Here is a 26842-nt window from a genome sequence, read left to right on the forward strand (position 1 = left end):
ATGCAATCTGGTTTCCGAGCTGGTCATGGGTGCACCTCAGTCATGCTCAAGGTCCTAAACAATATCATAACCGCCATCGATAAAAGACAGTACTGTGCAGCCGTCTTCATTGACCTGGCCAAGGCTTTCGACTCTGTCAATCACCGCATTCTTATCGGCAGACTCAATAGCCTTGGCTTCTCAAATGACTGCTTCGCCTGGTTCACCAACTACTTCTCAGATAGAGTTCAGTGTGTCAAATCGGAGGGCTTGTTGTCCGGACCTCTGGCAGTCTCTATGGGGGTGCCACAGGGTTCAATTCTCGGGCCTACTCTTTTCTCTGTATATATCAATGATGTCGCTCTTGCTGCTGGTGATTCTCTGATCCACCTCTACGCAGACGACACCATTCTGTATCTGGCCCTTCTTTGGACACTGTGCTAACAAACCTTCAAACGAGCTTCAACGCCATACAACACTCCTTCCCTGGCCTCCAACTGCTTTTAAATGCTAGTAAACCTAAGTGCAAGCTCTTCAACCGATTGCTGCTTGTACCCTCCCGCCCGACTAGGATCACTACTCTAGACGGTTCTGACCTAGAATATATGGACAACTACAAATACCTAGGTGTCTAGTTAGACTGTAAACTCTCCTTCCATACTCACATTAAGCATCTCCAATCCAAAATTAAATCTAGAATTTCGCAAAACAAAGCCTCCTTCACTCATGCCGCCAAACATACCCTCGTAAAACTAACTATCCTACCGATCTTTGACTTCGGCAATGTCATTTACAAAATGGCCCCCAACACTCTACTCAGCAAACTGGATGTAGTCTATCACAGTGCCATCCGTTTTATCACCAAAGCCCCATATACTACCCACCACTGCGACCTGTATGCTCTCGTTGGCTGGCCCTCACTACATATCCTTCATCAAACCCACTGGCTCCAGGTCATCTATAAGTCTTTGCTAGGTAAAGCCCTGCCTTATCTCAGCTCACTGGTCACCATAGCAACACCCACCCGGAGCACGCGCTCCAGCAGGTATATTGCACTGGTCATCCCCAAAGCCAACACTTCCTTTGGCCGCCTTTCCTTCCAGTTCTCTGCTGCCAATGACTGGAACGAATTGCAAAAATCTCTGAAGCTGGAGTCTTATATCTCCCTCTCTAACTTTAAGCATCAGCTGTCAGAGCAGCTTACTGATCACTGTACCTGTACATAGCCAATCTGTAAATAGCACACCCGACTACCCCCATATTATTACTTACCCTCTTGCTCTTTTGCGCCCCAGTATCTTTACTTGCACATCATCATCTGCACATCTATCACTCCAGTATTAATGCTAAATTGTAATTATTTTTGCCTCTAGGGCCTATTTATTGCCTACCTCCCTACTCTTCTACATTTGCACACACTGTACATAGAATTTTCTATTTTTCTTTTATTGACTGTAATTGACTGTACGTTTGTTTATGTGTAACTCTGTGTTTTTGTTTTTGTCGCACTGCTTTGCTTTATCTTGGCCAGGTCGCAGTTGTAAATGAGAACTTGTTTTCAACTGGCCTACCTGGTTAAATAAAGATGAAATAATATGTATATATTTTTTAAAGTGCACCCTTACCAATGAGACCACAGGGAACAGTACTGGGTCGGACCTTCCTTTGCCTCCAGAACAGCCCCGAATTCTTTGGGGCATGGATTCTACAAGGTGTCGGAAGCGTTCCACAGGGATGTCAGGAACAATGTTCCTGAGACGCTGTAGCGTTCAATCATTGCTCAAATGGTATCAAGGGACCTAACGTGTGCCAGGAAAACATTCCCCACACCAGTATACCACCACCAGCCTGTACCATTGACACCAGGCAGGATGGGTCCATGGACTCATGCTGCTTACGCCAAATCCTGACTCTGCCATCAGCATGACGCAACAGGAACTGTACATTGGACCAGGCAATGTTTTTCCACTCCTCAATTGTCCAGTGTTGGGGATTGCCTGCCCACTGGAGCCGCTTCTTCTTGTTTTTAGCTGATAGGAGTTTAACCCGGTGTGGTCGTCTGCTGCAATAGCCCATCCATGACAAGGATCGATGAGTTGTGTGTTCTGAGATGCCGTTCTGCACACCACTGTTGTACTGCGTCGTTATTTTTCTGTTTGTGGCCCACCTGTTAGCTTGCATGATTCCTGCCATTCTCCCTCGACCTCTCTCATCAACAAGCTGTTTTCGCCCACAGGACTGCTGCTGAAAATATATTTTTGTTTGTCGCACCATTCTTGGTAAACCCTAGACACTGTCGGGCGTGAAAACCCCGGGTGGGCGGCCGTTTCTGAGATACTGGATCTGGCACGCCTGGCACCGACGATCATACCACGCTCAAAGTCGCTTAGGTCACTCGTTTTGCCCATTCTAACATTCAATCGACAGTAACTGAATTCCTCGATGCCTGTCTGCCTGCTTTATATAGCAAGCCACTGCCACGTTACTTACTGTCTGTAGGAGCGATCCATTTTTGTGAACAGGGTGGCATAACTAATAAACTGGCCATTGAGTGTATATCTGCAATATGATATCACTCAACTATATGGCTGCACATGTGATCCAATTAAGCACAAGGGAGAAATGAAAACCAGCTGACACTGCAGTCCCAGAGACCTGGAGTTTAGCATGTTACCAAATGCACACTTTTATGTCATATTTATGAGTGCACAAGACAAGAAGAACACATTGGATAGCTTGTTGACCCTTGACTAGAATGGAATTATCACCATACTACGTATACCTATCTAACTGCCCTGTCCGTCCTACAGGACGGAAGGCATTCTCGACCAGATGTTCAGTAATCAGTTCCTCACATATTGCTTGTACCAAAGTAAGTCACAACTCTAATATCATTAAGTTAGAGATAAAATGACAATGGAGTGGCATACAGTTGTTTTTATCTGAGGCCATCATTATTCAAAACAAATGACACTATTCAACTTTTGAATAGAAATGTCAACTAATTCATCTTTAAATTAAAATGGGATTGATCTGAAACCTGGGGAGAAGTAGAACAGTTTCAGTATTAATACAGTACCATTATATTGTGTTTTCTGTGCAAAACAGGTTTTGTTCAGTTTCTCCAGTACTATTACCAGAGTGGCTGTCTGTAGAGACGTCGAGCCCTGGGAGAGAGTCACCACATGCGTTTGACATTTGGTGAGACAGAAGTCACACATCGTTGTGTGTCATCATGACTACTCACTGATCACGTGTTTAAGAGGAACATGACCAAAATGACGGGGGGGGGGGGTCATAGTCCATCCTTTTCTCAGCAATTTAGGGTATTGAAAGTACCAAAGTTATTTCTGGATATTGATGTCACTGCACTTGTATGCCTTGCGCAAGAGGGAGGGCGACACCACTGTGTTCTATGTGTTTGTAGTTCTGGCAGCTCTACAACGGCCTAACACTGTTCAGGATGGCCCAGCTCCCAGAGTGTAGAGAGTGACATGTCAGTGCATTTCACAGATGCTCTTTTCATTTCACGGATAAAATCAATGAAACTTGACAACTTCCTTTATTGACAATGCCATTATTAATGTGTCAAGCTCCTTATGTGTCTCATGTATTTTGTTGCCAGCCAAATTGAAAGTAAACATTTGTTACTTTATTCCTAACCTGTCCTCCCCACCCTCCAGGTTTTCATGTGTGGCTGCTCCTACCGCGTGTTTTTCATGGGAACTTTTCCACCACACTTGGTGTGGTCTACCATAAGTACATCCACAACCAAGACACGTCCAAGAGCCTATAAGACTTGAAGAGAAAGATAACTGGACATTGTTACAAACCCAACTATTTATTCAAAAGAATATGTGCCAAAGGTGTTTTATACTAATGTACTTTTTGTCTATTTTATACAGTTGTCTTGTAAACCATGTACATTTTTCTGTTGCACCTTTTTATCAAACGTGTTTTCGTTTCTTGTTTAATTTCTGAAACACATTGTTCTTCTGAGAAATGCAGCTTGTCACTTTCAGCATCACCCAAGATTTAATGGTGTGTGAGATTACGAGAATGGGTCGGAGATATTACAGGCCATGCACTGACAATTACGAAACTGTGTGTACATATTCAGCTGTGTCAAGAAAGCTCACTCTGCAATAATAAGCCACTAGCTGAGTCTGTGCTTTGTTCATTTTGTCTAAATGTCTCATTATGAGACCGCAACTTGCATTACTACTGGTATGTTAGGGATATGTTGACAGCATTACTTTCTTCTTCTTGACTGATACTATTTTGTGGATGGATATTGTTCTTCATGATGATTTGATATGGTGGCTGATATCAAAATGAGCTCTAGGAGCTTTCCGGGCCATGGTGGTATCACATTTAACTGATTCTATTATTTAAAGCATAGTGTACATAAACCACTGACACGTGAGAGGCGTGGCGCGTGGTCGCACAATAATGACGTAGAAGCAATTTGACTCCGATATTGTGCTGGATACAGTCAGGAGCAGTTTGAAGTAAGTCATAATTTTGTTAAGACTTAAATTAGTATTGAATTGTACTGCAGTGTTATGCTATGTTCAAATATGGTTAAACGTTATGAATTTGACGTTGTCTTCCAAGCAGACAACACATAGCCAAGAAATAACAAGATCCTTTAGGCTAAGTTTAGCTAACGTTAGCTGCTTTGAACAGATTACACAACTGTGCTCCACTCTTTTGTAAGGTTTTTGGGTTACCTAAATGGGGGAAGACAAAGCCAGAATTAGTCAACTCAAACTTGTCAACTATCTTATTGATAAATTGAACATTATAGCAGCATGTCTCTTTTTGCTTATCTGACCAATTTTTGACAATATAATTTGTATCTGCCACACGTAATGAAGTGCATGGAAGTAGCCGCAATCTTGCCGACTATCCATTGAGATTCCAACCAACCACAGATATTTGTGGAAGTGTAGGAACCAATGTATTTTATCAGTACAGTAGTGAAGTGTAGGAACCAATGTATTTTATCAGTACAGTAGTGAAGTGTGCACCAATGAGTTTCTATTAGTTGTAACTATTATTGAAATAATAATTAACTTTTTGAATAGTAATGTCAGATTGCATTTGTTTTTTGTTTGAATTGACCCCAGACAACAACAGACTGTACGCTATAATACGGTAAATGTGATTCATGCAACAGAAGTCACCTATGAAAACTGACAGAACTTAATGGAAGTACCAGGTTTATGAGACGAGCTTTCAGTTGTTTTCTTTATCCATGGCATGCTGCATGTATGGACTGTAGTTCAAAAGAACAATGTGTACATTTTGCTCACATTTGTCTTTATGCTAGAATGCTCTCTTGTGGTAAAATTGAGAATTTAGCCTCAGGCTTTCAATGCTTTTTAGGTGTATGTGACAGGATAAGTAAAGACATTTTGAAAGAAAATGTGGTTTTCAGTACTACATGAGTCTGGAGCACAACATTCTGCCATTCGTTTTGTCATACCCATGGAGAGAAATGCTGGCAAAATCCCAGTCGTCACTCATCTCTGCATGACAGAACCTCAGCTATGAAATGTTAGTTTCACTAACTATGCTCCTGCTGATTAAATGTGCCCTACATAGCCCAGGTCAAGTCACCTGTTAAAGAATAATAGTGAGACATCAAAACTATGAAATAACATATATGGAATCATGTAGTAACCAAAAAAGTGTTAAACAAATCTAAATATATTTGAGATTCTTCAATGTAGCCACCCTTTGCCTTGACGACAGCTTTACACACTCTTGGCATACTCTCAACCAGCTGCATGAGAAATGCTGTTCCAACACTCTTGAAGGAGTTCCCACATATGCTGAGCACTTGTTTGTTACTTGTCCTTCAATCTGTGGTCCAACTCATCCCAAACCATCTCAATTGGGTTGAGGTATGGTGATTGTGAAGGCCAGGTAATCTGATGCAGCACTCCATCACTCTCCTTGAACAAAAAGCCCTTACACAGCCTGGAGGTGTGTTTTCGGTCATTGTCCCATTGAAGAACAAATTATATTCCCACTAAGCGCAAACCAGATGGGATGGCCTATCACTGCAGAATGCTGTTGTAACCATGCTGGTTAAGTGTGCCTTGAATTCTAAATAAATCACCAACAGTGTCACCAGCAAGCACCATCGCACCTCCTCCATGCTTCACTGTGGGAACCACACATGCGGAGATCATCCGTCCACCTACTCGGTGTCTCAAAGACACGGCAGTTGGAACCAAAAATAACAAATTTGGACTCATCAGACCAAAGGACATATTTCCACTGGTCTAATGTCCATTGCGCGTGTTTCTTGGCCCAAGCAAGTCTCTTCTTATTATTGGTGTCCTTTACTAGTGGTTTCTTTGTAGCAATTTGACCATGAAGGCCTAATGCACACAGTCTCTGAACAGTTGATGTTGAGATGTGTCTGTTACTGGAACTCTGTGAAGCATTTATTTGGGCTACAATTTCTGAGGCTGGTAACTCTAATGAACTTAACCTCTGCAGCAGAGGTAACTGTGTCTTCCTTCCCTGTGGCGGTCCTCATGAGTCAGTTTCATAGTGCGTGATGGTTTTTGCGACTGCACTTGAAGAAACTTTAAAAGTTCTTGAAATGTTCTGGATTGGCTGACCTTCGTGTCTTAACTTCTTTGAGATAGGGGGCAGCATTTTCACTTTTGGATGAATAGCGTGCCCAGAGTGAACCGCCTCCTACTCAGTCCCAGATGCTAATATATGCATATTATTATTAGTATTGGATAGAAAACACTGAAGTTTCTAAAACTGTTTGAATGATGTCTGTGAGTATAACAGAACTCATATGGCAGGCAAAAAACAGAGAAAAAATCCAAACAGGAAGTGGGAAATCTGAGGTTTGTAGTTTTTGAACTCAGCCTATCGAATTCACAGTGGGATATGGGTTATGTTGCACTTCCTAAGGCTTCCACTAGATGTCAACAGTCTTTAGAACGTTGTTTCAGGTTTCTCCTGTGAAGGGGGGCCAGATGGAAGCTGTTTGACCTAGGAGTCTGCCAGCAGCCTCGTTCTCAGTCATGTGCATTTCACATGAGAGGTAGCTCTCGTTCCATTGCTTTTCTACAGACAATGGAATTCTCCGGTTGGAACATTATTGAACATTTATGATAAAACATCCTAAAGATTGATTCTATACTTAGTTTGACAAGTTTCTTCGACTTGTAATATAACTTTTTGAAATTTTCGTCCTAAAACATCCTAAAGATTGATTCTATACTTAGTTTGACAAGTTTCTTCGACCTGTAATATAACTTTTTGAAATTTTCGTCCGACTGGACCTTTTGGATTTGTTTACCAAACGCCCTAACAAAAGAAGCTATTTTGACATAAATGGACATAAATGATGGACATTATCAAAGAAAACACACATTTATTGTGGAACTGCGATTCCTGGGAGTGCATTCTGATGAAGATCATCAAAGGTAAGTGAATATTTATAATGCTATTATGACTACTGTTGACTGCGCAACATGGCAGATATTTCTTTTGGCTGGTTTGGGCTCTGAGCGCCGTTCTCAGATTATGCTTTTACGTAAAGTTTTTAAAAAATCTGACACAGCAGTTGCATTAAGGAGAAGTGTATCTAAAGTTCCATGCATAACACTTGAATTTTCATCAACATTTATAATGAGTATTTCTGTGAATTCATGTGGCTCTCTGCAAAATCATAGCATGTTTTTGAACTACTGAACATAACACACCAATGTAAAATGAGATTTTTGGATATAAATATGAACAAAACATACATGTATTGTGTAACATGAAGTCCTATGAGTGTCATCTGATGAAGATCATCAAAGGTTAGTGATTCATTTTATCTCTATTTGTGCTTTTTGCGACTCCTCTCTTTGGCAGGAAAAATGGCTGGGTTTTTCTGTGACTTGGTGGTGACCTAACATAATCGTTTGTGGAGCTTTTGCTGTAAAGCATTTTTGAAATCAGACACTGTGGCTGGATTAACGAGAATTTTATCTTTAAAATGGTGCCTAATACTTGTATTTTTGAGAAATTTGATTTATGAGATTTCTGTAGATTTGTATTTGGCGCCCTGCAATTTCATTGGCTGTTGGCGAGGGGTTCCTAGACAGGTTAAAGTAATGATGGACTGTCGTTTCTCTTTGCTTATTTGAGCTGTTCTTGCCATAATATGGACTTGGTCTTTTACCAAATAGGGCTGTCTTCTGTATACCACCCTACCTTGTCACAACACAACTGATTGGCTCAAACACATTAACCTCTCTTGGGCACGTGAGACGGTAGCGTCCCACCTCTTCAACAGCCAGTGAAACTGCTGGGTGCCAAATTCAAATACAGAAATACTCATTATAAAAATTCAGAAAACAGAACATATTTTGCATAGGTTTAAAGATTTTCTTGTGAATCCAACCACGGTGTCAGATTTAAAAAATGCTTTACAGCGAAAGCATACCTTACGATTATTTGAGAACATAGCCCACTAGACAAATCATTACAAACAGTAGCCAGCCAAGTAGAACAGTTACACATGTCAGAAATAGAGATAAAATTAATCCCTTTGATGATCTTCATATGGTTGCACTCAGCAGACATTCATTTCCTCAAATTTTTTTCCTTTTGTTCGATAAAGTCTCTTTATATCCAAAAACCTCCGTTTTGTTTGCCCGTTTTCTTCAGTAATCCACAGGCTCAAACGCAGTCAAAACAGGAAGACAAAAAATTCTAATTGTATCCGTAAAGTTCATAGAAACATGTCAAACGATGTTTATATTCAAACCTCAGGTTGTTTTTAGCCTAAATAATCAATAATATTTCAACCGGACAATAACGTCGTCAATTTAAAAGGTAAACAAGAAACGCACTCTCTCGGTCGCGCGCATGAAAAAGCTCTGTGACACTTTAGGGTCCACTCATTCCGACTGCTCTTACTTCTTCATTTTTCAGAATACAAGCCTGAAACAATTTCTAAAGACTGTTGACATCTAGTGGAAGGCATAGAAACTGCAATTTGAGTCCTAAGTCAATGGATACTGTAATGGCATTGAATACAAAACTACAAAACCAACAAAAAAAACTACTTCCTGAATGGATTTTTCTCAGGTTTTCGCCTGCCAAATCAGTTCTGTTATACACAGACACTATTTTAACAGTTTTGGAAACTTTAGAGTGTTTTCTATCCAAATCTACCAGTTATATGCATATCATATCTTCTGGACCCGAGAAGCAGGCAGTTTAATTTGGGCATGCATTTCATCCAAAATTCCGAATGCTGCCCCCTACCCTAGTGAAGTTAAGAAGGAAAGAAATTCCACAAATTAACTTTTAACAAGGCACACCTGTTAATTGAAATGCATTCCAGGTGACTACTTCAGGAAGCTGGTTGAGAGAATGCCAAGTGTGCAAAGCTGTCATCAAGGCAAAGGGTGGCTACTTTGAAGAATCTCAAATATATAACATTTTAATTTGTTTAACACTTTTTTTTGGTTACTACATGATTCCATATGTGTTATTTCATAGTTTTGATGTCTTCACTATTATTCTACAATGTAAAAATAAAGAAAAACCCTACAATGAGCAGGTGTGAATTTTTCACTGGTAGTGTAAATGTAATGTATGTAAAGTATATGTGTTTTCGTGAAGAAAAAAAAGAAGAAAAAAACTAACTAATTTCTTCAGGTCCTCTCTCTGCCCTGGCTGCAGCCGGTGTTGACCTGTCAGACAGCGAGTGGCCCCATGGAGGACATGGAGGTAGAGCGTGTAGCCCCGGAAGGCCCTGACGTGGCCCCTGTGGAGGAGGAACCTCTCTTCACTAACTTGGACATATTCCTTTTTTCTCTCATTGTTGGCCTACTCATCTACTGGTTCCTTTCTCGCAAGAAGACTGAGGACCCCGTCCCAGAGTTCAAGAGGCTCACCCCTGTGTAAGTGTTTTTCCACCAAAATTCTATCATTTGATATTTTGATACGGCCCTTGCCTAGGTAGGCTCATTACATTGTCATTTGTAAAATCCCAAGGCAGTTTATCCTATTGGAACAGTGATAGTAAGTTTGCCTACGGGCTGGGAGACACCATGTTCGGGACCAGCAGGGGACGTTGCATTGTCGGTATCCTCTATATTGGTGTCAGAAGTGGGATAGTGCTGACGATCTTTGAAGATTGTTGTGTTCATTTATTTAATCAAGAATGATTCAACATTAGTGTGTATTTGCTCATATTTTCCCCTTATTAGCCCAGGAAGGTTAAATCAGAACACTCCCGTTTTGTCATCCCCTGGTGACCAAAAGTCATTTGTATTTTCTTGCCCTGGAACTTGGAGCTGAGTGGGAAGCAGGGATTGGCAGTGTGCTTGTGCATGTGTTGCTTTAGACCACACTGTGGTTGGCCTGGGCAGGGGTTCCAGCATTTGAATGTGTTGACTTCATGTAGGCCTAACTGGGGGAATGTGCATGGTCACATTAGTTTACATTTGTTGTTTATTCAAAAGGATAATAATTGGAAGTGGTTTCGGTGACTGTGTAGCTTATTTTTAACATACCCTGGAGACTAGGCTGCATCGCCCAGGCCACATGCAGAAAGGTACTGTAGCAATTATAGTGGTTTTAATTGTTTTCTCACCTATTATTCCTTGTAACTTTCTGGATTAGGTCTATACATGCGGTCATCTGTTGAATAGATGCTTGAAACATCTCACACCAATGTTACTGAGAACATTGTTGTTTCATTGTATCCACTTGGCTGCTGGCAGGAACTTGGCATGGGGCTTAATCAGTAACAGTTGCCTATGTTCCTTTGTTGGCGTCACTTGGATCAATTCCCCCCACAGGGAAAATGCCAGCTCTGCACCCCCCAAACAATGGAAGTGAAAGAGGTTTTAATTGCTGGAAATGTTAACCATAAACATGGCTCTCTCTTTCTGAATGGGAACAGTGTTAAGAGAAGGACCTCAAACATACTGGTAATTAATTACTGGACCTCTCTCTCTCTCCCTGCGAGATCCCCTGGCTCCCCTCCGCACCACCAAACCTCATTGAAAGAAATATGCAGGAGGAGGAAATGGCCCACAACTGAAGCTATGAAAATTCCAGGAAGAGGTTTGGGGTGTGCAGGAAAAGAGAGAACTACCTTGGAGTTTCCTTGTGTTTAGCTGGCTCGCATTTCACTGTGATCCTTTTTTGTTGGAGAATACTCCCATCTTTGTGCACTCTTTTTGTGTTTAGTCTTCTACACAGCCAATTTTGGACACTTCCCCAGCGCACCAGAAGACCCAGTGGATGCTTTTTCTCTTTGAATGCTCTCCGAGGTGGAAAGTTGAGGCCAAAGTCCAGCAGTATTCTCTGTTCAGCCTCTCTTCTGCGGAAGCCGTCCCTAATTTGCCTTTGAGGGAGCATGAATGGAGCAAAGCCGTGTCACAAATGGCAACCTTTTATGATAGATTAGGTAACCATTGTGACACACTCCCTCGGCTCAGGGGTTTGAAATGTGCTTTATTCAGCTCTGCCTTGCCTCGTCTCTCTTTTAAAAAGAAAGAAATACACATTTACGCTGTTAATAGTTGCCAGGGTGACTCGGGTAGTGTAGTCCCTACAGATTGTATAGGAAAAGAGGAGGGATGTAGTGAGTGGATGTGTATGTCAGTGTTGATGTGTGTGCGTGCGCAGGGGCATGTCCGTTTTTTTAAATTATTTTTTTAACGTTTATGTGTATGTCGCCGGCTGCTCTGCTTGAAAGGCTTTTAAGGGAAATGTCATGCTATATTGTCGTTGTCTTCCCAGCCTTGCTGCCAGATGTCGGTAGTGTCTGTGTTGAGTAGTGGTGAGAGTGGGTAACAGCGAAACACGTCCATCCGCGTCTGACTGCTGCTCTGAGCAGAACACAAGCCCTGGAGTTGCCTGGCCAACCAGTGAGAGGCTGCTGCGGCTGAATAACAGCCATGGCTGCCTGTGTGTTTTGATTCCACCACAGAGAGAGAGCGCGCTCGGGTGGGGTGTTCGTGGGGGGGGCTGTATGTTCAGTGAGAGACTGAGAATCTCTCCCGCATAATGCACTTTGGAGAGGCCAGCGGATAGTCAGCCCTGATGGGCTTCTTCTTCACGTGCTTTTTCAGATTGTGTCCAATTGTGGATCAGACAAGTGTGTTGTGGGGTGCTGGAGAACACTGCCTGTAACCATGGGATGTGTGTTCTCTCTGCCCAAAGAGAGACAGGCAGCGGCAGCCAGGTCAGTCTCTCTCTCTCTCTCTCTCTCTGTTTCTCTCTCTTGGTCTCACTGTGTGTGTATCTGAGACCGCTTGTTCTACTGTGCTCCATCCACTGCCTATCATGTTGATGCTCTTCAGGGAAATGTGTGTTACTGTTGGGAAAGGCAAATGATTGGACTTGCTTTTCAGCTTCCCAGGCTGCTTACCAACGTTTTTAACCAGCAATGTTAAACAAAAGGAAAGGAAATCATTTAAAAGATAAGAATCAATGTTGCAGATTGTAATGATTATGATAGCCTGTCATCAAAAAGGCTGTGGTCTGAATTATGGCTGTGTGCAGTACATGTAGCCTAACAATTGATTTAAGATACTGTCACCACATGCAACATTTGTCACTTCTTGACTTCCTCTTGATACCTCCTATGTTCTTTGCTAAGGAGCACACGTTTCATTGACAATTTACATGTTATTTTCATCGGTGAGTTTCACATGCATTTACTGTGTTTGTTCAAGGTTTTTACCAATGATCAACTGAGCTATTTCTGTGCTGCGTTTACATGACTTGTAAAGGGATTGGGTGTGACCCATACGCAAATCTCTCCCATGGGGGTCAGAAGGGGATGGGAATGCCAGAGTAAAGAACATTTTCTGCCTTCTCAAATGGTCTCTCCTTTTCGAGGCAGTGTAATAGTCATTTAGTGGACTAATTAAGTTACCATGGTATGCTAATGTTTACCTTTTAACATCTGCTTTGTGTCTTTTCCTCCAGAGTCACTCCGCAGCGAGAAACCAGCTTTATTGAAAAAATGAAGAAAACGGTCAGTAGCTTCATGCTAAATGCTGTGTAATAAGTAGAAACTAATTATTTTAGACAAAATTATGTCTATTTATTTAGTAAATGGATATGTAGGCTATATGCCACTTAACTTGTTTTGGTGGCTAGCTAAGGAACTTTAAAAAGTTGTCTATAATTTAGGATGATTACTGATGATGCGTCTGCCTCTCCAGAACAGGAACATGGTGGTTTTCTACGGCTCTCAGACGGGCACGGCGGAGGAGTTCTGCGGCCGACTGGCCAAAGACGCCCAGCGCTACGGAATGAGAGGCATGTCAGCTGACCCCGAGGAATATGACATGGTACTGGTCTTAATCCGGCTGATTTTATGTGTACATTGACTCAGTCTTCTACGTACCACATGTAACCTCCAGCAGCTTTGTGGTGATGAATATTTATATTTGTTTGGATATTTATTAAATGTATAACATTAAGAGAGCTAATGACTGCATTGTTGTGTCCTGAGAGCTGTTTGGTGAACGAATCCCGTTTGCAATTAGTGTATTTTCAATGTCTTTTTCTTCCTTCCTCTCCTCAGTCGGAGCTGCCTCGTCTTGCGGAGATCGACAACTCCCTGGCTGTGTTCTGCATGGCCACCTATGGGGAGGGGGATCCCACAGACAACGCTCAGGACTTTTACGACTGGATGCAGGAGAACGACGAGGACCTGAAAGGAGTCAACTTCGCGGTTGGTATTTTGCTCAGCGAGATAGGTCTGTAGTAGGTGCATCAAGGTGGTTGAGCGTCAACATTGGTGTGCAGCGCAGCACATTTAGCTTTGACAGGATCCACACAGAATGACTCTTATTGCATCCCCATTCCCCATTGAAGGAGAGGTAGGGATTGAGATGTCCGTATGTGAGGCTTTCCCATGCGAAAGGCACTGGTGGAATGCACACTTTGCTGCATTGCCCCACTTCCCTCCAAACTCACTCACCAAGTGGAAACATGTGGTCCTGCCAAACAAAGCTCCAGGCCTGGCCAACCTCAAGGCTGGAGCTGGAGAGCACTGGCAGTTTGTGGCTTGGAGATGTCGGGAATCTCAATTTTGAAATGTTTTCTCATTGACATCACTACTGAACAATGTTAACCATGGCTTCCTCCGGGTCTCGCTGTGCGACTCTCCTGAGACAGCATTGTGATGTGGTTGTGGCTTTTTATCTGGGAAATCCATGTTTTCTTGTTCTCAACATTTGTAGTGCATTCAGCCATATAAAGCCACTGCAATTACAGATCTGATCCAAATGGTGTAATTAAGTAAATGTACAGCTTAGACATATGTAAGGATATAATGTATTACTGCATTTACAGTGTCTTCAGAAAGTATTCACACCCCTTTTCCACATTTTGTTGTTATTAATATGGATTTAATTGTCATTGTTTTGGTTAACAAAGTACTCTGTATTTGGAAAAAGAATTCTAACATTTATTTTAAAAATCATGAAAAATAAAACAGTCATATGTTGATTAGATAGGTATTCAACCCCTTGAATCAATACATGTTAGAATAACATTTGGCAGCGATTACAGCTGTGAGTGTTTCTGGGTAAGTCTCTAAAAGCTTTGCACACCTGGATTGTACAATATTTGCACATTATTCTTTAAAAATTGTTCAAGCTCTGTCAAGTTGGTTGTTGATCATTGCCAGAGCCTTTTTCAAGTCTTGCCATAGATTTAGAGGACAATTTTAAGTTAAAACTGTAACTAGGCCATTCGGGAACATTCAACGTTGTCTTGGTATGCAACTTCAGTGTATATTTGACCTTGTATTTTAGGTTATTGTCCTGCTGAAAGGTGAATTTGTCTCCCAGTTTCTGTTGGAAAGCAGACAGAACTAGGTTTTCCTCTAGGATTTTGCCTGTGCTTAGCTCTATTCCATTTATTTTTATCATAAACTCCCTATTCCTTGCTGATGACAAGCATACCCATAACATGATGCAGCCACAACCATGCTTGAAAATATGAAGAGTGGTACTCAGGGATGTGTTGGATTTGCCCAAACATAACGCTTTGTACTCAGGACATGTCTTAAGTTAATTTCTTTGCCACATTTTTTGCAGTTTAACTTTAGTGCCTTATTGCAAACATGATTAATGTTTTGGAATATTTTTATTCTGTACAGGCTTCCTTCTTTTCACTCTGTCAATGGTTAGTATTGTGCAGTAACTATAATGTTGTTGATCCATCCTCAGTATTCTCCTATCACAGCCAATAAACTCTGTAACTGTTTTAAAGTCACCATTGGCCTCATGGTGAAATCCCTGAGCGGTTTTCTTCTTCTCCGGCAACTGAGTTAGGAACGACGCCTGTTGTATTGTGTGGGGTGCAGAGATGAGGTAGTCATAAAAAAAATCATGTTAAACACTGTTATTGCACGTAACTTATATTTGACTTGTTAAGCAAATGTGTACTTCTGAACTTATTTATGCTTGCCATAACAAAGGGGTTGAATACTTATTGACTCAAGACATTTCAACTTTTCATTTTTCATTAATTTGTATAAAAAATTATATAAAAACATAATTCCACTTTGACATTATGTGGAATTCTGTGTAGGCCAGTGACCATAAATCTACATTTAATCCATTTTAAATTCAGGTTGTAACACAACAAAATGATCAAGTCTAGGGGTGTGAATACTTTCTGAAGGCACTCAGGTTTGCATCATGATATAGGCCCTAGAAGTAGAGGAATCTTTACATTTTATATGCAGGTCATTCATTTTTATCTACTGTGATAGCTGATAGCATCTGCCTTTGAACTCTGCAGGTGTTTGGCTTGGGGAATAAAACATATGAGCACTTCAATGCAATGGGAAAGTATACCGACAAGAGACTAGAAGAGCTGGGTGGCAAGAGGATCTATGACCTGGGAATGGGAGACGACGATGGCAAGTGAGTACTGAACTCAATGCAGTGCAAACATTGCTACAATGTCCATAAATGAATCCATATTCATAAATATGTATGTATTTCTCTTATTAAAATATCATGTGATGACTGTTCTATGTATGTCTTACCCTCTTCCCCAGCCTTGAGGAAGACTTTGTATCATGGAAGGAGCAGTTCTGGCCTGCTGTGTGTGAGCACTTTGGGGTGGAGGCCACAGGAGATGACACCAGGTAATAGCTAGTTGGCTACCCCCCTCTCGCTCTCCTGGTCAGACTAGTTGTCAACTAGAGATATTTAGTATGGAGATTCAGGAGCAGATGTACTTCCTGTATAGAGAAGGTATTTTTATATATATTTTTTAAAGACACAGAGGGCTGGTTTCCCAGACACAGATTAAGCCTTGTCCAGGATTCTAAAACATTCTCAATTGAGATTCTCCATTGAAACCGCAAACTTAATCTGTGTCTGGGGAACCGACCCATAATGTTTTACTTTGTATTCCAATTCAATGCAGAACAAGGGTTATTTTCCATGGTAATATCAGCAGCTATAAATACTGGATGTATCAAATAATTGATACCCCCTAGCATTGTTTGCATGTTCTCAGAAAAAACACTATAAAGCTTCATCTGCAAATAACAAACCTAAATGACCATCAAGGAAAATCATTTTTACATGTGCTTTAAGACCTTTCACTCCCTATGGCATCTGACAATTTTTACCATGCATCATCACATTTGCATCACAGAGAGCAAACTCCACTAGAAGCGTGCATGGCTGTCCATGTCGGCCCTTAGCTGCACTGACAAGGGTTATTTTTAGACTTCATGAGTGGTCGGGATGCAGAGCAGGAAGTAATCACCTGTCCGTTTCTTCCTCTCCTTTAGCATCCGGCAGTACGAGTTGGTGGTTCCAACTGACATCAACATGAATAAGGTGTACACTGGGGAGATGGGTCGCCTCAAGAGCTTTGAGACCCAGAAACCGTGAGTTAACAGCTTCACACACACATAGGAAGTGGTGTAGGCAGCTCAGCTATCAGGCGTAATGACAGAGATGTGTTGTCATCGCTAATGGAATGAATAGATTATGGTTGTTTTTCAGGGCAACAAAGGGATGACTGTTGTCATGACGCTGACCTGATTCTCACCTACTCCCCAATGTCAGAAGTCCAACAGCAAAGTCTGGGTGCTGTTAGGGTGCATCTCAATAGTCCAAAGTGGCCTCCTCTCATCTCTTTTCCTTGATAGAACTAGACAGGTGTAAACTAAATCCCTGTGTAGGCCTTAGCGCTTTCACCTGTCTTCTCAGATCAGTAAAAAGAAAAGTTCTTAACTTCTTATGGCTGCAGGGGCAGTATTGAGTAGCTTGGATGAAAGGTGCCCAGAGTAAACGGCCTGCTCCTCAGTCCCAGTTACAAATATATGCATATTATCATTAGTATTGGATAGAAAACACTCTGAAGTTTCTAAAACTGTTTGAATTATGTCTGTGAGTATAACAGAACTCATATGGCAGGCAAAAACCTGAGAAAAAATCCAAACGGGAAGTGGAAATTCTGAGGCTGGTCGAGTTTCAATCAAGATCCCATTGAAATTTCAGCGAGATATGAATGAGTATTCACTTCCTACGGCTTCCACTAGATGTCAACAGTCTGTAGAACTTTGTCTGATGACTCTACTGTGAAGGGGAGCCGAATGAGAGGAGAATTAGTCACCACTGCCATGAGGTGAACATTCTTTGACCATGCGCGTTCACTTGAGAGGCAGCTCCGTTCCATCGCTCATCTGAAGTCAATGTAATTCTCCAGTTGGAACGTTATTCAAGATTTATTTTAACAACATTCTAAAGATTGATTCAATACATCGTTTGACATGTTTCTACTGACTGTTACGGAACTTTTGGACATTTCGTCAGGTTTTAGTGAACGCGCTTCGTGACTTTGGAATTGTTTACCAAACGCGCTAACCAAAGTAGCTAATTGGACATAAATAACGGACATTATCGAACAAATCAAGCATTTATTGTGGACCTTGGATTCCTGGGAGTGCATTCTGATGAAGATCATCAAAGTAAAGGGAATATTTATCATGTAATTTCTGGTTTCTGTTGACTCCAACGTGGCGGCTAATTTGACTATTGTTCTGAGCTCCGTCTCAGATTATTCCATGGTTTGCTTTTTCCGTAAAGTTTTTTTGAAATCTGACACAGCGGTTGCATTAAGGAGAGGTATATCTATAATTCCATGTGTATAACTTGTATTATCATCTACATTTATGATGAGTATTTCTGTTGAAACGATGTGGTTAGACAAAATCACTGGATGTTTTTGGAACTAGTGAATGTAACGCGCCAATGTAAACTCAGATTTTTTTATATAAATATGAACTTTATCAAACAAAATATACATGTATTGTGTAACATGAAGTCCTATGAGTGTCATCTGATGAAGATCATCAAAGATTAGTGATTAATTTTATCTCTACTTGTGCTTTTTGTGACTGCTATCTTTCGCTGGAAAAATGGCTGTGCTTATTGTGGTTTGGTGTGACCTAACATAATCGTTTGTAGTGCTTTCGCTGAAAAGCAGATTTGAAATCGGACACTTTGGTGGGATTAACAACAAGATTACCTTTAAAATGGTATAAGACACATGTATGTCTGAGGAATTTTAATTATGAGATTTCTGTTGTTTTGAATTTGGCGCCCTGCACTTTGACTGGCTGTTGTCATATCATCCCGTTACCGGGATTGCAGCCATAAGAAGTTTTAATATTAGAAATCTTCTCTCAAATGTATTGGGATGTCAGTTATTTATTGGAACTTTCGACAAACCAATTTTACAACATTAGCACCAATTGTCTGAAATGGCTTTGTGATAACTCCAGTATATCTGTCATTGCAGGCCTTTTGATGCTAAGAACCCCTACTTGGCCACAGTGGCTGTCAACCGCCAGCTGAACCAAGCCGGCGACCGCCATCTGATGCATCTAGAGCTGGACATCTCAGGCTCCAAAATCAGGTAGCTGCTCTGCTTTAATATGTAATATTAAAAGTCCTGTGCCTTAGAATATCATACACTTCTGCCTTCCAATGTCTACTGCATTTCTTCTGTCTGCCAATAAGTGTCGAGTTGGATAATAATTTATTTTCCCTATTTTCACACACTGGCAACAAGCATGTAAATATGTTCTATATGTAATGACATTTGCGTGTTAGATAAAGACATTGGGAAGTCTTGTTCATCCACCTCCCCCTGTCTCCCCCCCTGTAGATATGACTCTGGAGACCACGTTGCTGTTTACCCCGTTAATGACGTGTCAATAGTGAACAGAATAGGCCAAATCCTGGATGCCGACCTGGACACTGTTATCTCTCTCAACAACCTCGACGGTCAGTTGTAAATCATGGCTCAGGGATATATGATTTCAGCTGCTTTGTGTCTGTGTATTTACATTGGAGCAGTTTTCATGGGCTTTTTCTGTACTATTTGGTTGCAATGAAATGCACATGATGTTGTCCTCATGGCTATTCACTCACTGTACAGTAATCTAGAGGTTGAGAAGATATTGCTGCACACATAGTCAACTAAATCATATAGTCTACCGTTAACATTGAAAATGTATACCGTGGCCTCTAAATAAATGGAACTTGAACATTAAACGATGATACTGATCAGATTGTTCCTCTGTGTCTTTTAGAGGAGTCCAATAAGAAGCACCCGTTCCCGTGTCCGACCACATACCGCACAGCTCTGACCCACTACCTGGACATCACCAACCCCCCTCGCACCAACGTACTGTTTGAGCTGGCCCAGTATGCCACCGACCCCAAGGACCAGGACACCCTGCGCAAGATGGCCTCCGCCTCCCCCGAGGGCAAGGTTGGCACCCCTGACGGACCTCGAACCTCTGACCCTTCACCGCTAGCTGACTGACTGACATTCTACTGCCCGCCCAGAAATGCATGCTGTCAATGCGTTTGAATGGCTGTAAATGATCTGTATCAATGGAGAGTAAGTCTTAGTCTGTCTGTGTCTCTTTGCCAGGGTCTGTACCAGAGCTGGGTGCTGGATGCTCAGAGGAACATCCTGGCTGTGTTGGAGGACATGCCGTCCCTCCACCCTACCATAGACCACCTGTGTGAGCTGCTGCCCCGCCTACAGGCTCGCTACTACTCCATCGCCTCCTCCGGCAAGGTGAGACCCACTATTAGAATAGTAAAAATACTTTGTCCATCTTGTGAGAAACAGCAGCACCCCTGGATGGAGAGCATTTTAAGGGTTAAGGACATGTACCTGGGATCAGAGACCAGCAGACCTCCGGTTGCCAGTTCAGTTCCCACTTTTTCAGTTTCTTTTATTTAGTTTTTTATTTGTTTACTTTAAAACTGTGTATTGTCTTGTCAGGTGTATCCCACCATGGTGAGCATCTGTGCGGTGGTGGTGGAGTTCCAGACCAGCACAGGGCGGACCTTCAAGGGTGTGGCCACCAACTGGCTGAAGAACAAGGTTGTGGTGACGGACAACGGCCACAAGGCCACTGTGCCCATGTACGTCCGCAAGTCCCAGTTCCGGCTTCCCTTCAAGCCCAGCAACCCGGTGGTGATGATCGGGCCCGGCACGGGCATCGCCCCCTTCATGGGCTTCCTCCAGGAGAGAGGCTGGATGAAGGAGCAGGGTACGGAGCAAGAAGGCCTGGTCCTCATCTGGCATCTAAGTCTGTGGTTTTGCTGATTATTTAAACCGAACAGTGTTTGCCTAGTGCATAGATGGAGTTCACATCAAGCAAGTCTCCATTACTCTACAATAAATTAGGTTCACCTGAGTTTGTTGCCACAAGTATGTTTTGTATTTTTTAGCATAAGGGAGGGAAAAGAAAAATAGGGTGAGTGTGACCCAGCTTCACATCCAGTATGTGTTGTGTTTCGCTATCAGGGAAGGATGTCGGCGAGACGATACTGTACTTCGGCTGTCGCCGCAGAAACGAGGACTTCCTGTACCAGCAGGAACTGGAGGAGTTTGAGAAGGCGGGCGTGCTGACTCAGCTCAACGTGGCCTTTTCCAGAGACCAAGAGGGGAAGGTAACACACCAAACCTCTCTGTCAGCTCCTCACTATGTGAGAGTTCGTGTGTCTAGCTATACTACCAAGTTTGACATTTTATTAGTCGTATGTACAGGATACACATGGTATACAGCATCCAATGAAATGCTTACTTGTAGTTTCCTTCTCGACAATGCAACAACAATTTGAAATAATAAAAAATGAGAATACGAACATAAAGTCAATGGCTACAGGAAGGCACAATTTATAGTTCAATATGTACACATGTTTTGGGGAAGAGGGGATTGGGGGGCAAGTGTTTCAATTGTGCAGTATTTAGCAATCATAATACGAGTCTGTTAGCAGCAGTTGGGATGTGTGTGTGGCATGAATGTGTATATGTTAATTGTGAATAATGATGACTGAGAAAGTTAGAGGCACAAAGGTCATACCCCCAAAACCTCTCACCATTACCAATAACAGGGGAGGTTAGCATTTTGGGGGGTTATGATATTTATGCCTCTAACTTTCTCACTCATCATTATTCATTCATGATTATCCATAATCATGGTAGCATCCACATGAATGTAGAAGTGTTAAACTTATAATCTTCTTAAATTTACAATAAAAGTGACTCCAAAATTGCAATACATTATATATAATTAATTTATATTTTTGTTTTTGTGTATGACACTTGTATTTTCATGAATGTTTAATATTAGGATTTCTGTAATTTGAATTTGGCGCTCTGCAATTTCACCGGATGTTGTCGAGGTGGGTCGCTTGAGGCACGTCGAGCCCAAAGATTAAACAGCATGATCATTACACAGGTGCACCTTGTGCTGGGGGGCAATAAAAGGCCACTTTAAAATTTGCCGTTTTCACACGACGCAATGCCATGTTTTTAGGCATATAGGCATGCTGACTGCACGAATGTCCACCAGAGCTGTTGCCAGAGTTAAATGTTAATTTCTCTACCATAAGCTGCCCCGTCATTTTAGAGAATATCACAGTACGTCAAACCAGCCTCACAACCGCAAACCACATGTAACCACCCCAGCCCAGGACCTCCACATCCGGCTTCTTCACCTACAGGATCGTCTTCGGTGGGGTGGGGGGGGGGGGCTGAGGAGTATATCTGTCTCTATTAAAGCCCTTTTGCGGGGGAAAACTCTGTTTGGCTGGGCCTGGCTGCCAAGTGGGTGGGCCTATGCCCATGGCTGCACCCCAGCCCAGTCATGTGAAATCCATAGGTTAGGGCCTAATGAATTTATTTAAATTGACTGAATTCCTTATATGAACTGTAACTCAGTCAAATCTTTGAAATTGTTGCATGTTATATTTTTTTTCAGTATACACTTCGAAATTAATGTTCAGAAACATATTCTATTCTTATTTACAATAAAAGTGACTCCAAAATGACAATACATTATTTACCATTATTTTCTATTGGGCACATCATAATCTGAAACACAACCAAAACAAACTGCAAATGCATCCAACAAGTTTGTAGTCACAAGCTTGATGTAGTCATTGCATGCTAGGAATATGGGACCAAATACTACACTTTTAACTACTTTTAATACACAAGTGAGTCCAAATACTTATGACACCTTGAAATGGGGGGGACTAGATACATAAAGTGCTTCCATTTCTAAATAGTAAAACAGATATGTATGAAAATACCCTCAAATAAAAGGTGACATTCTGTACTGTCGCCTCATATGAAACATTTGATCTCAAATCCAAAATGCTTGAGTATAGAGCCAAATTAAAAGTTTTAGCTTCCCTGTCCAAATAAATACGTAGAGGAGTGTATCTATGACTTTGATAAGGTCCAATATTTGATACTGCCAGTGCCTATAATTCGTATTGCCTTGAGAACCTGCAGACTTCAAGAGAACGTATTTTGTAGCAGTTAAATTATTCAAATGAATAGTTCATAATTGTTTGATTTTCCATGCTCAGGTGTACGTACAGCATCTCCTGAAGAAGAACAAAGAACATCTGTGGAAGCTGATCCATATTGACAATGCTCACCTCTACATTTGCGGGTAAGAACCAATTCAGACCACCTGCATATGTACACGCTTTTAGAGGGTTTTCTGAAAGGGAAAATCCATCATTGTGTGCCCTCTGTAAATATGGCTGCCACTTGTCCTTGCCTAGGGATGCTCGGAACATGGCGCGGGACGTGCAGAACACCTTCTATGACATAGCTGAAGAGGTCGGAGGCCTCACACACACACAGGCTGTGGCCTACATCAAGAAGCTGATGACCAAGGGACGCTACTCTCTGGATGTGTGGAGCTAAAGAAGATGAAGCTTACTTGCCAGGACACCCTCACAACCCCCTAGATGTTAACCTATTTCATTTGGGTGAGGGGTAACGGTAAACACCTTTTTAAACAGTTTTTGGAGGTAACACGTCAGCACCTAATCTGAAAATGGAAAGACGTATGTCTGAATGTTTGTTGTCCTTTATTATTGTTTTTGTTTGTAATCTTACTGAAAGCCTTTTGAGGGGACTCGTACTGAGAAGTAGTGCTGTTAATTTAGGATTGTTTGGGAATTGGCTCATACTCTAACTTGACCCCTAACCCCCAGGCCTTTCATGTAGATTTGGTCTACATTCTCCTTTAAGGTTATGGGGGGGGGGGAACATCTCTATTTTGGAATAAATCAATACTTTTTTTTATTAAGAGTGCAGGCAGACCTTCATTGTTTCCCATCAGATTAGAAAAGTTGGAGATAATATACAGTACCAGTCAAAAGTTTGAACACACCTCCTCATTCAAGGGTTTTTCTTTATTTTAAATATTTTCTACATTGTAGAATAATAGTGAAGACATCAAAACTATGAAATAACACATATGGAATCAAGTAGTAACCAAAACAGTGTTAAAGAATAATCTAAACTATTTTTATTTGTTTAATACTTTTTTGGTTACTACGTGATTCCGTATGTGTTATTCAAAGTTTTGATGTCTTCAGTCTTATTCTACAATGTAGAAAATAGTAAAAATAAAGAAAAACCCTGGAATGAGTAGGTGTGTTCAAACTTTTGACTGTTACTGTCCATTAAATGTTACACATTGTTTTTGTAAGTGAAACTAGGTGAAAACAGAAGTGATTATGAAATTAAATATTGCGACGTTTGTCATGCTGTGAAGATCCACACAATGGTTTTTTTTTCTTGTATATTAACTCATTTCAAATGTAAGGCATTGAAAGCATTCTATATTTTCCATTTGTAAATGTATTTACAAATTCAGATGCTCTAGGAAGGTTGTGTAAACTTGTAGCGTATTCATGTTGTACCATGTACTGTTAAATTTGTACATTTAAATTGCAGTAACTATTTAGCAATTGAGCCTTGTTCTTCATCGGTTCATTCAAGAATAGGTCTTAGATTAAGTGGTGGTCAACTGTAAAAGTGTCCAGGTGTTTTTTTTTTCACGCTCTCTGACTGTAAGGCTTAGTGCCAACTAGTTACGTTTAGATGGACACTACCACAGCATTTAGGCAATGCAATATGTGTTGGTTGTATGTGCACTTGCAGTACAAAATGAATCCGTCTATTGACTGTAATTTATGTGTGTTCTGATATCACTAATTCTGGGATGTGTACAGTATACACTGATTGTACAAAACATTAGGAAAACCTTCCTAATATTGAGTTCCCCCCGCCCCCTTTTGCCTTCAGAACAGCCCCAATTCGTCGGGGCATGGACTCAACAAGGTGTCAAAAGCATTCCACACAGGGATGCTTGCCCATGTTGACTCCAATGCTTCCCACAGTTGTTAAGTTGTCTGGATGTCTTTTGGGTGGTGGATCATTCTTGATACAAATGGGGAAACTGTTGAGTGTGAAAACCCCAGAAACGTTGCAGTTCTTGACACAGTCAAACTGGTACACCTGGCACATACTACCATATCCCATGTAAAGGCACACATCTTTTGTCTACCCCATTTACCCTCTAAATGGCACACAAACAATCCGTGTCTCAATTGTAGCAAGACTTAAAAATCCTTCTTTAACGTCCTTCTCCTCCCCTTCATCTACATTGATTTTGAAGTGTATTTAACAAGTGACATCAATAAGGGATCATGGACAGACCTGGTGAATCCAGGTGAAAGCTATGTCATGGAAAGAGCAGACGTTCCTAATGTTTTGTACACTCAGTAAGTATTTTATCTAGGTTTTATTTTTCTATGCTGATCGTTGGTCTAATACAAAATATTTACTTCAACTTGAGGTTCTGCTGAACATCAACTGTATGAAATGGAATGAAGTGGATGATATAAGGGTGATGTTCAGCAGTCCTTTTGGTGTTTCTTTTAATAGAGAAACCCCTAAACTATTGTAGTGATATGGCAGGGTTCATGTTTTCATTTGTGTGCCTTTGAACTTTTTCTCTTGCATTACTGATATCGAATAACGTGTTCCATCATGACCTGTTACATGACTTTTACCACTTGATCCAGTTGTTTATGCAAAATAGCTATTTGTATATAAACAGTATAACTTGAAAACATGCATTTGTAAAGAAATAATAATCATTGATTTGCGATACTGAGTCTTGGTTGTCATTTATGGCTATTCTTTACTGTGCACAACAACTGATTTTATTTTATTTTTTAAAATAGATTTTCGTGATATTCAATTGGTAGTTAGTCTTGTCCCATCACTGCAACTCCCCTATGGACTCGGGAGAGGCAAAGGTCTAGAGCCATGAGTCCTCCGAACAGGACCCTGCTAAGCCACACTGCTTCTTGACACACTGCTTGCTTAACCCGGAAGCCGCACCAATGTGTTGGTGGTAACACCGTCCAGCTGGTGACCGAAGTCAGTGGGGCCAATTGTGCGCCGCCTCATGGGAGTCACGGCCGGCTGTGACACAGCCTGAGATCAAACCCGGGTCTGTAGTGACGCCTCAAGCACTGCGATGCAGTGCCTTAGACCGCTGTGCCACTCGGGAGGCCCAACTACCTAATTTTCTAAAGATTACATCATAATCTGCCCTTGTAGCCCACACTCTTGATAACCTCAACCACTGCTCCCTGCTCCAGAATTTACAATAATGTTGAATGATGCATTGCCCAACAAACTGCATGTAATGGATCTAATTTACTGGTGAGTGGATGCTATTTCATTTCATTGCTGTAAGTAGTTTTAAGGAAAGAAAAACAGAATACAGTGTAATATAAATTGGCTGATTTATCAAGGTTGTATAAATCAAGAGTACTAAGAGATGTGTTTACCGTATGTGTAGAACAACACAAAGTACAGGCCAAAAGGAGTGTCAGTTGATTGCTAAATACAATCAACTGACAATCAAAACCTTGCATTGATTTGACCCTGAACATTCAGAGTCTGATTGACTCTTCAAACCAAAATCATCAGTGAAGAAACCGTGTACCTTTTAAGTTCTGCCTCAAACCCCATGTCCAAGTATATTACATTTCAACATATAACAAATGAGAGAGCTCTGTCATTCAATGAGTTTTCTATGTCATCAATCTGTCAATGAAGACACAGGTGCCCCTGGGTGAACCATCACAGACTCAGGCATGTTTGCTGTGAAACTCTGGGGGGCACTGACAGACAGACTGGAGAGAATGTAGATGTTGAGCCACTGGAGCCCAGTGACTGCTGGTTTGAGAGGCAGATGTCTGCCAATGACTGTGTCCGTGACCTTGACTGTGGCTGCAGCTGTGTTCATGTTTGTGACTTTACCCAAAGCTATGCTTGAGGGCATATCCATGGTTGTGAACATAATAACCTGAGAACTGAACAGGGCTCCCCTGTGTATAGTAGGAGTGGGTCCAGCCTTCAAATGTCTTTGGTGTGGTCTCGGTAGCCTGTAGGTTGG

The 26842-nt window shown here is 41.5% G+C and overlaps 1 protein-coding gene across 2 annotated transcripts; it reads left to right on the forward strand.

The window, feature by feature from the left end:
- Window positions 1-4435: 4435 nt before the first annotated feature.
- On the forward strand, window positions 4436-23766 carry LOC120031106 (NADPH--cytochrome P450 reductase-like). 2 transcript variants are annotated; one of them, XM_038976688.1, is made up of 16 exons: window positions 4436-4490; window positions 9676-9920; window positions 12967-13015; window positions 13206-13334; window positions 13571-13720; window positions 15802-15926; window positions 16064-16153; window positions 16811-16909; window positions 18829-18945; window positions 19198-19316; window positions 19625-19806; window positions 19972-20121; window positions 20332-20602; window positions 20860-21005; window positions 22935-23020; window positions 23136-23766. In XM_038976688.1, exons 2-16 carry the CDS (start codon window positions 9733-9735, stop codon window positions 23278-23280), a joined length of 2046 nt encoding a protein of 681 aa, XP_038832616.1. In that variant the 5' UTR covers window positions 4436-4490; window positions 9676-9732; the 3' UTR covers window positions 23281-23766. The 2 variants fall into 2 exon arrangements, with proteins under 2 accessions (XP_038832616.1, XP_038832625.1); XM_038976697.1 differs by having other exon boundaries at window positions 4440-4490; window positions 9700-9920.
- The last annotated feature ends 3076 nt before the right edge of the window (window positions 23767-26842 follow it).

The sequence above is a fragment of the Salvelinus namaycush genome, chromosome 3, assembly GCF_016432855.1.
Source record: "Salvelinus namaycush isolate Seneca chromosome 3, SaNama_1.0, whole genome shotgun sequence".
Lineage (NCBI taxonomy): Eukaryota > Metazoa > Chordata > Actinopteri > Salmoniformes > Salmonidae > Salvelinus > Salvelinus namaycush.

What these genes read in the sequence shown, in the direction of transcription:
- LOC120031106 (XM_038976688.1), top strand. Translation starts at nt 9,733, where the DNA reads ATGGAGGACATGGAGGTAGAGCGTGTAGCCCCGGAAGGCCCTGACGTG. An exon ending in ACCCCGAGGAATATGACATG is followed by an intron (nt 13,335 to 13,570) that starts GTACTGGTCTTA and finishes TCCTCTCCTCAG; the next exon opens with TCGGAGCTGCCTCGTCTTGC. An exon ending in CTCTCTCAACAACCTCGACG is followed by an intron (nt 19,317 to 19,624) that starts GTCAGTTGTAAA and finishes TGTGTCTTTTAG; the next exon opens with AGGAGTCCAATAAGAAGCAC.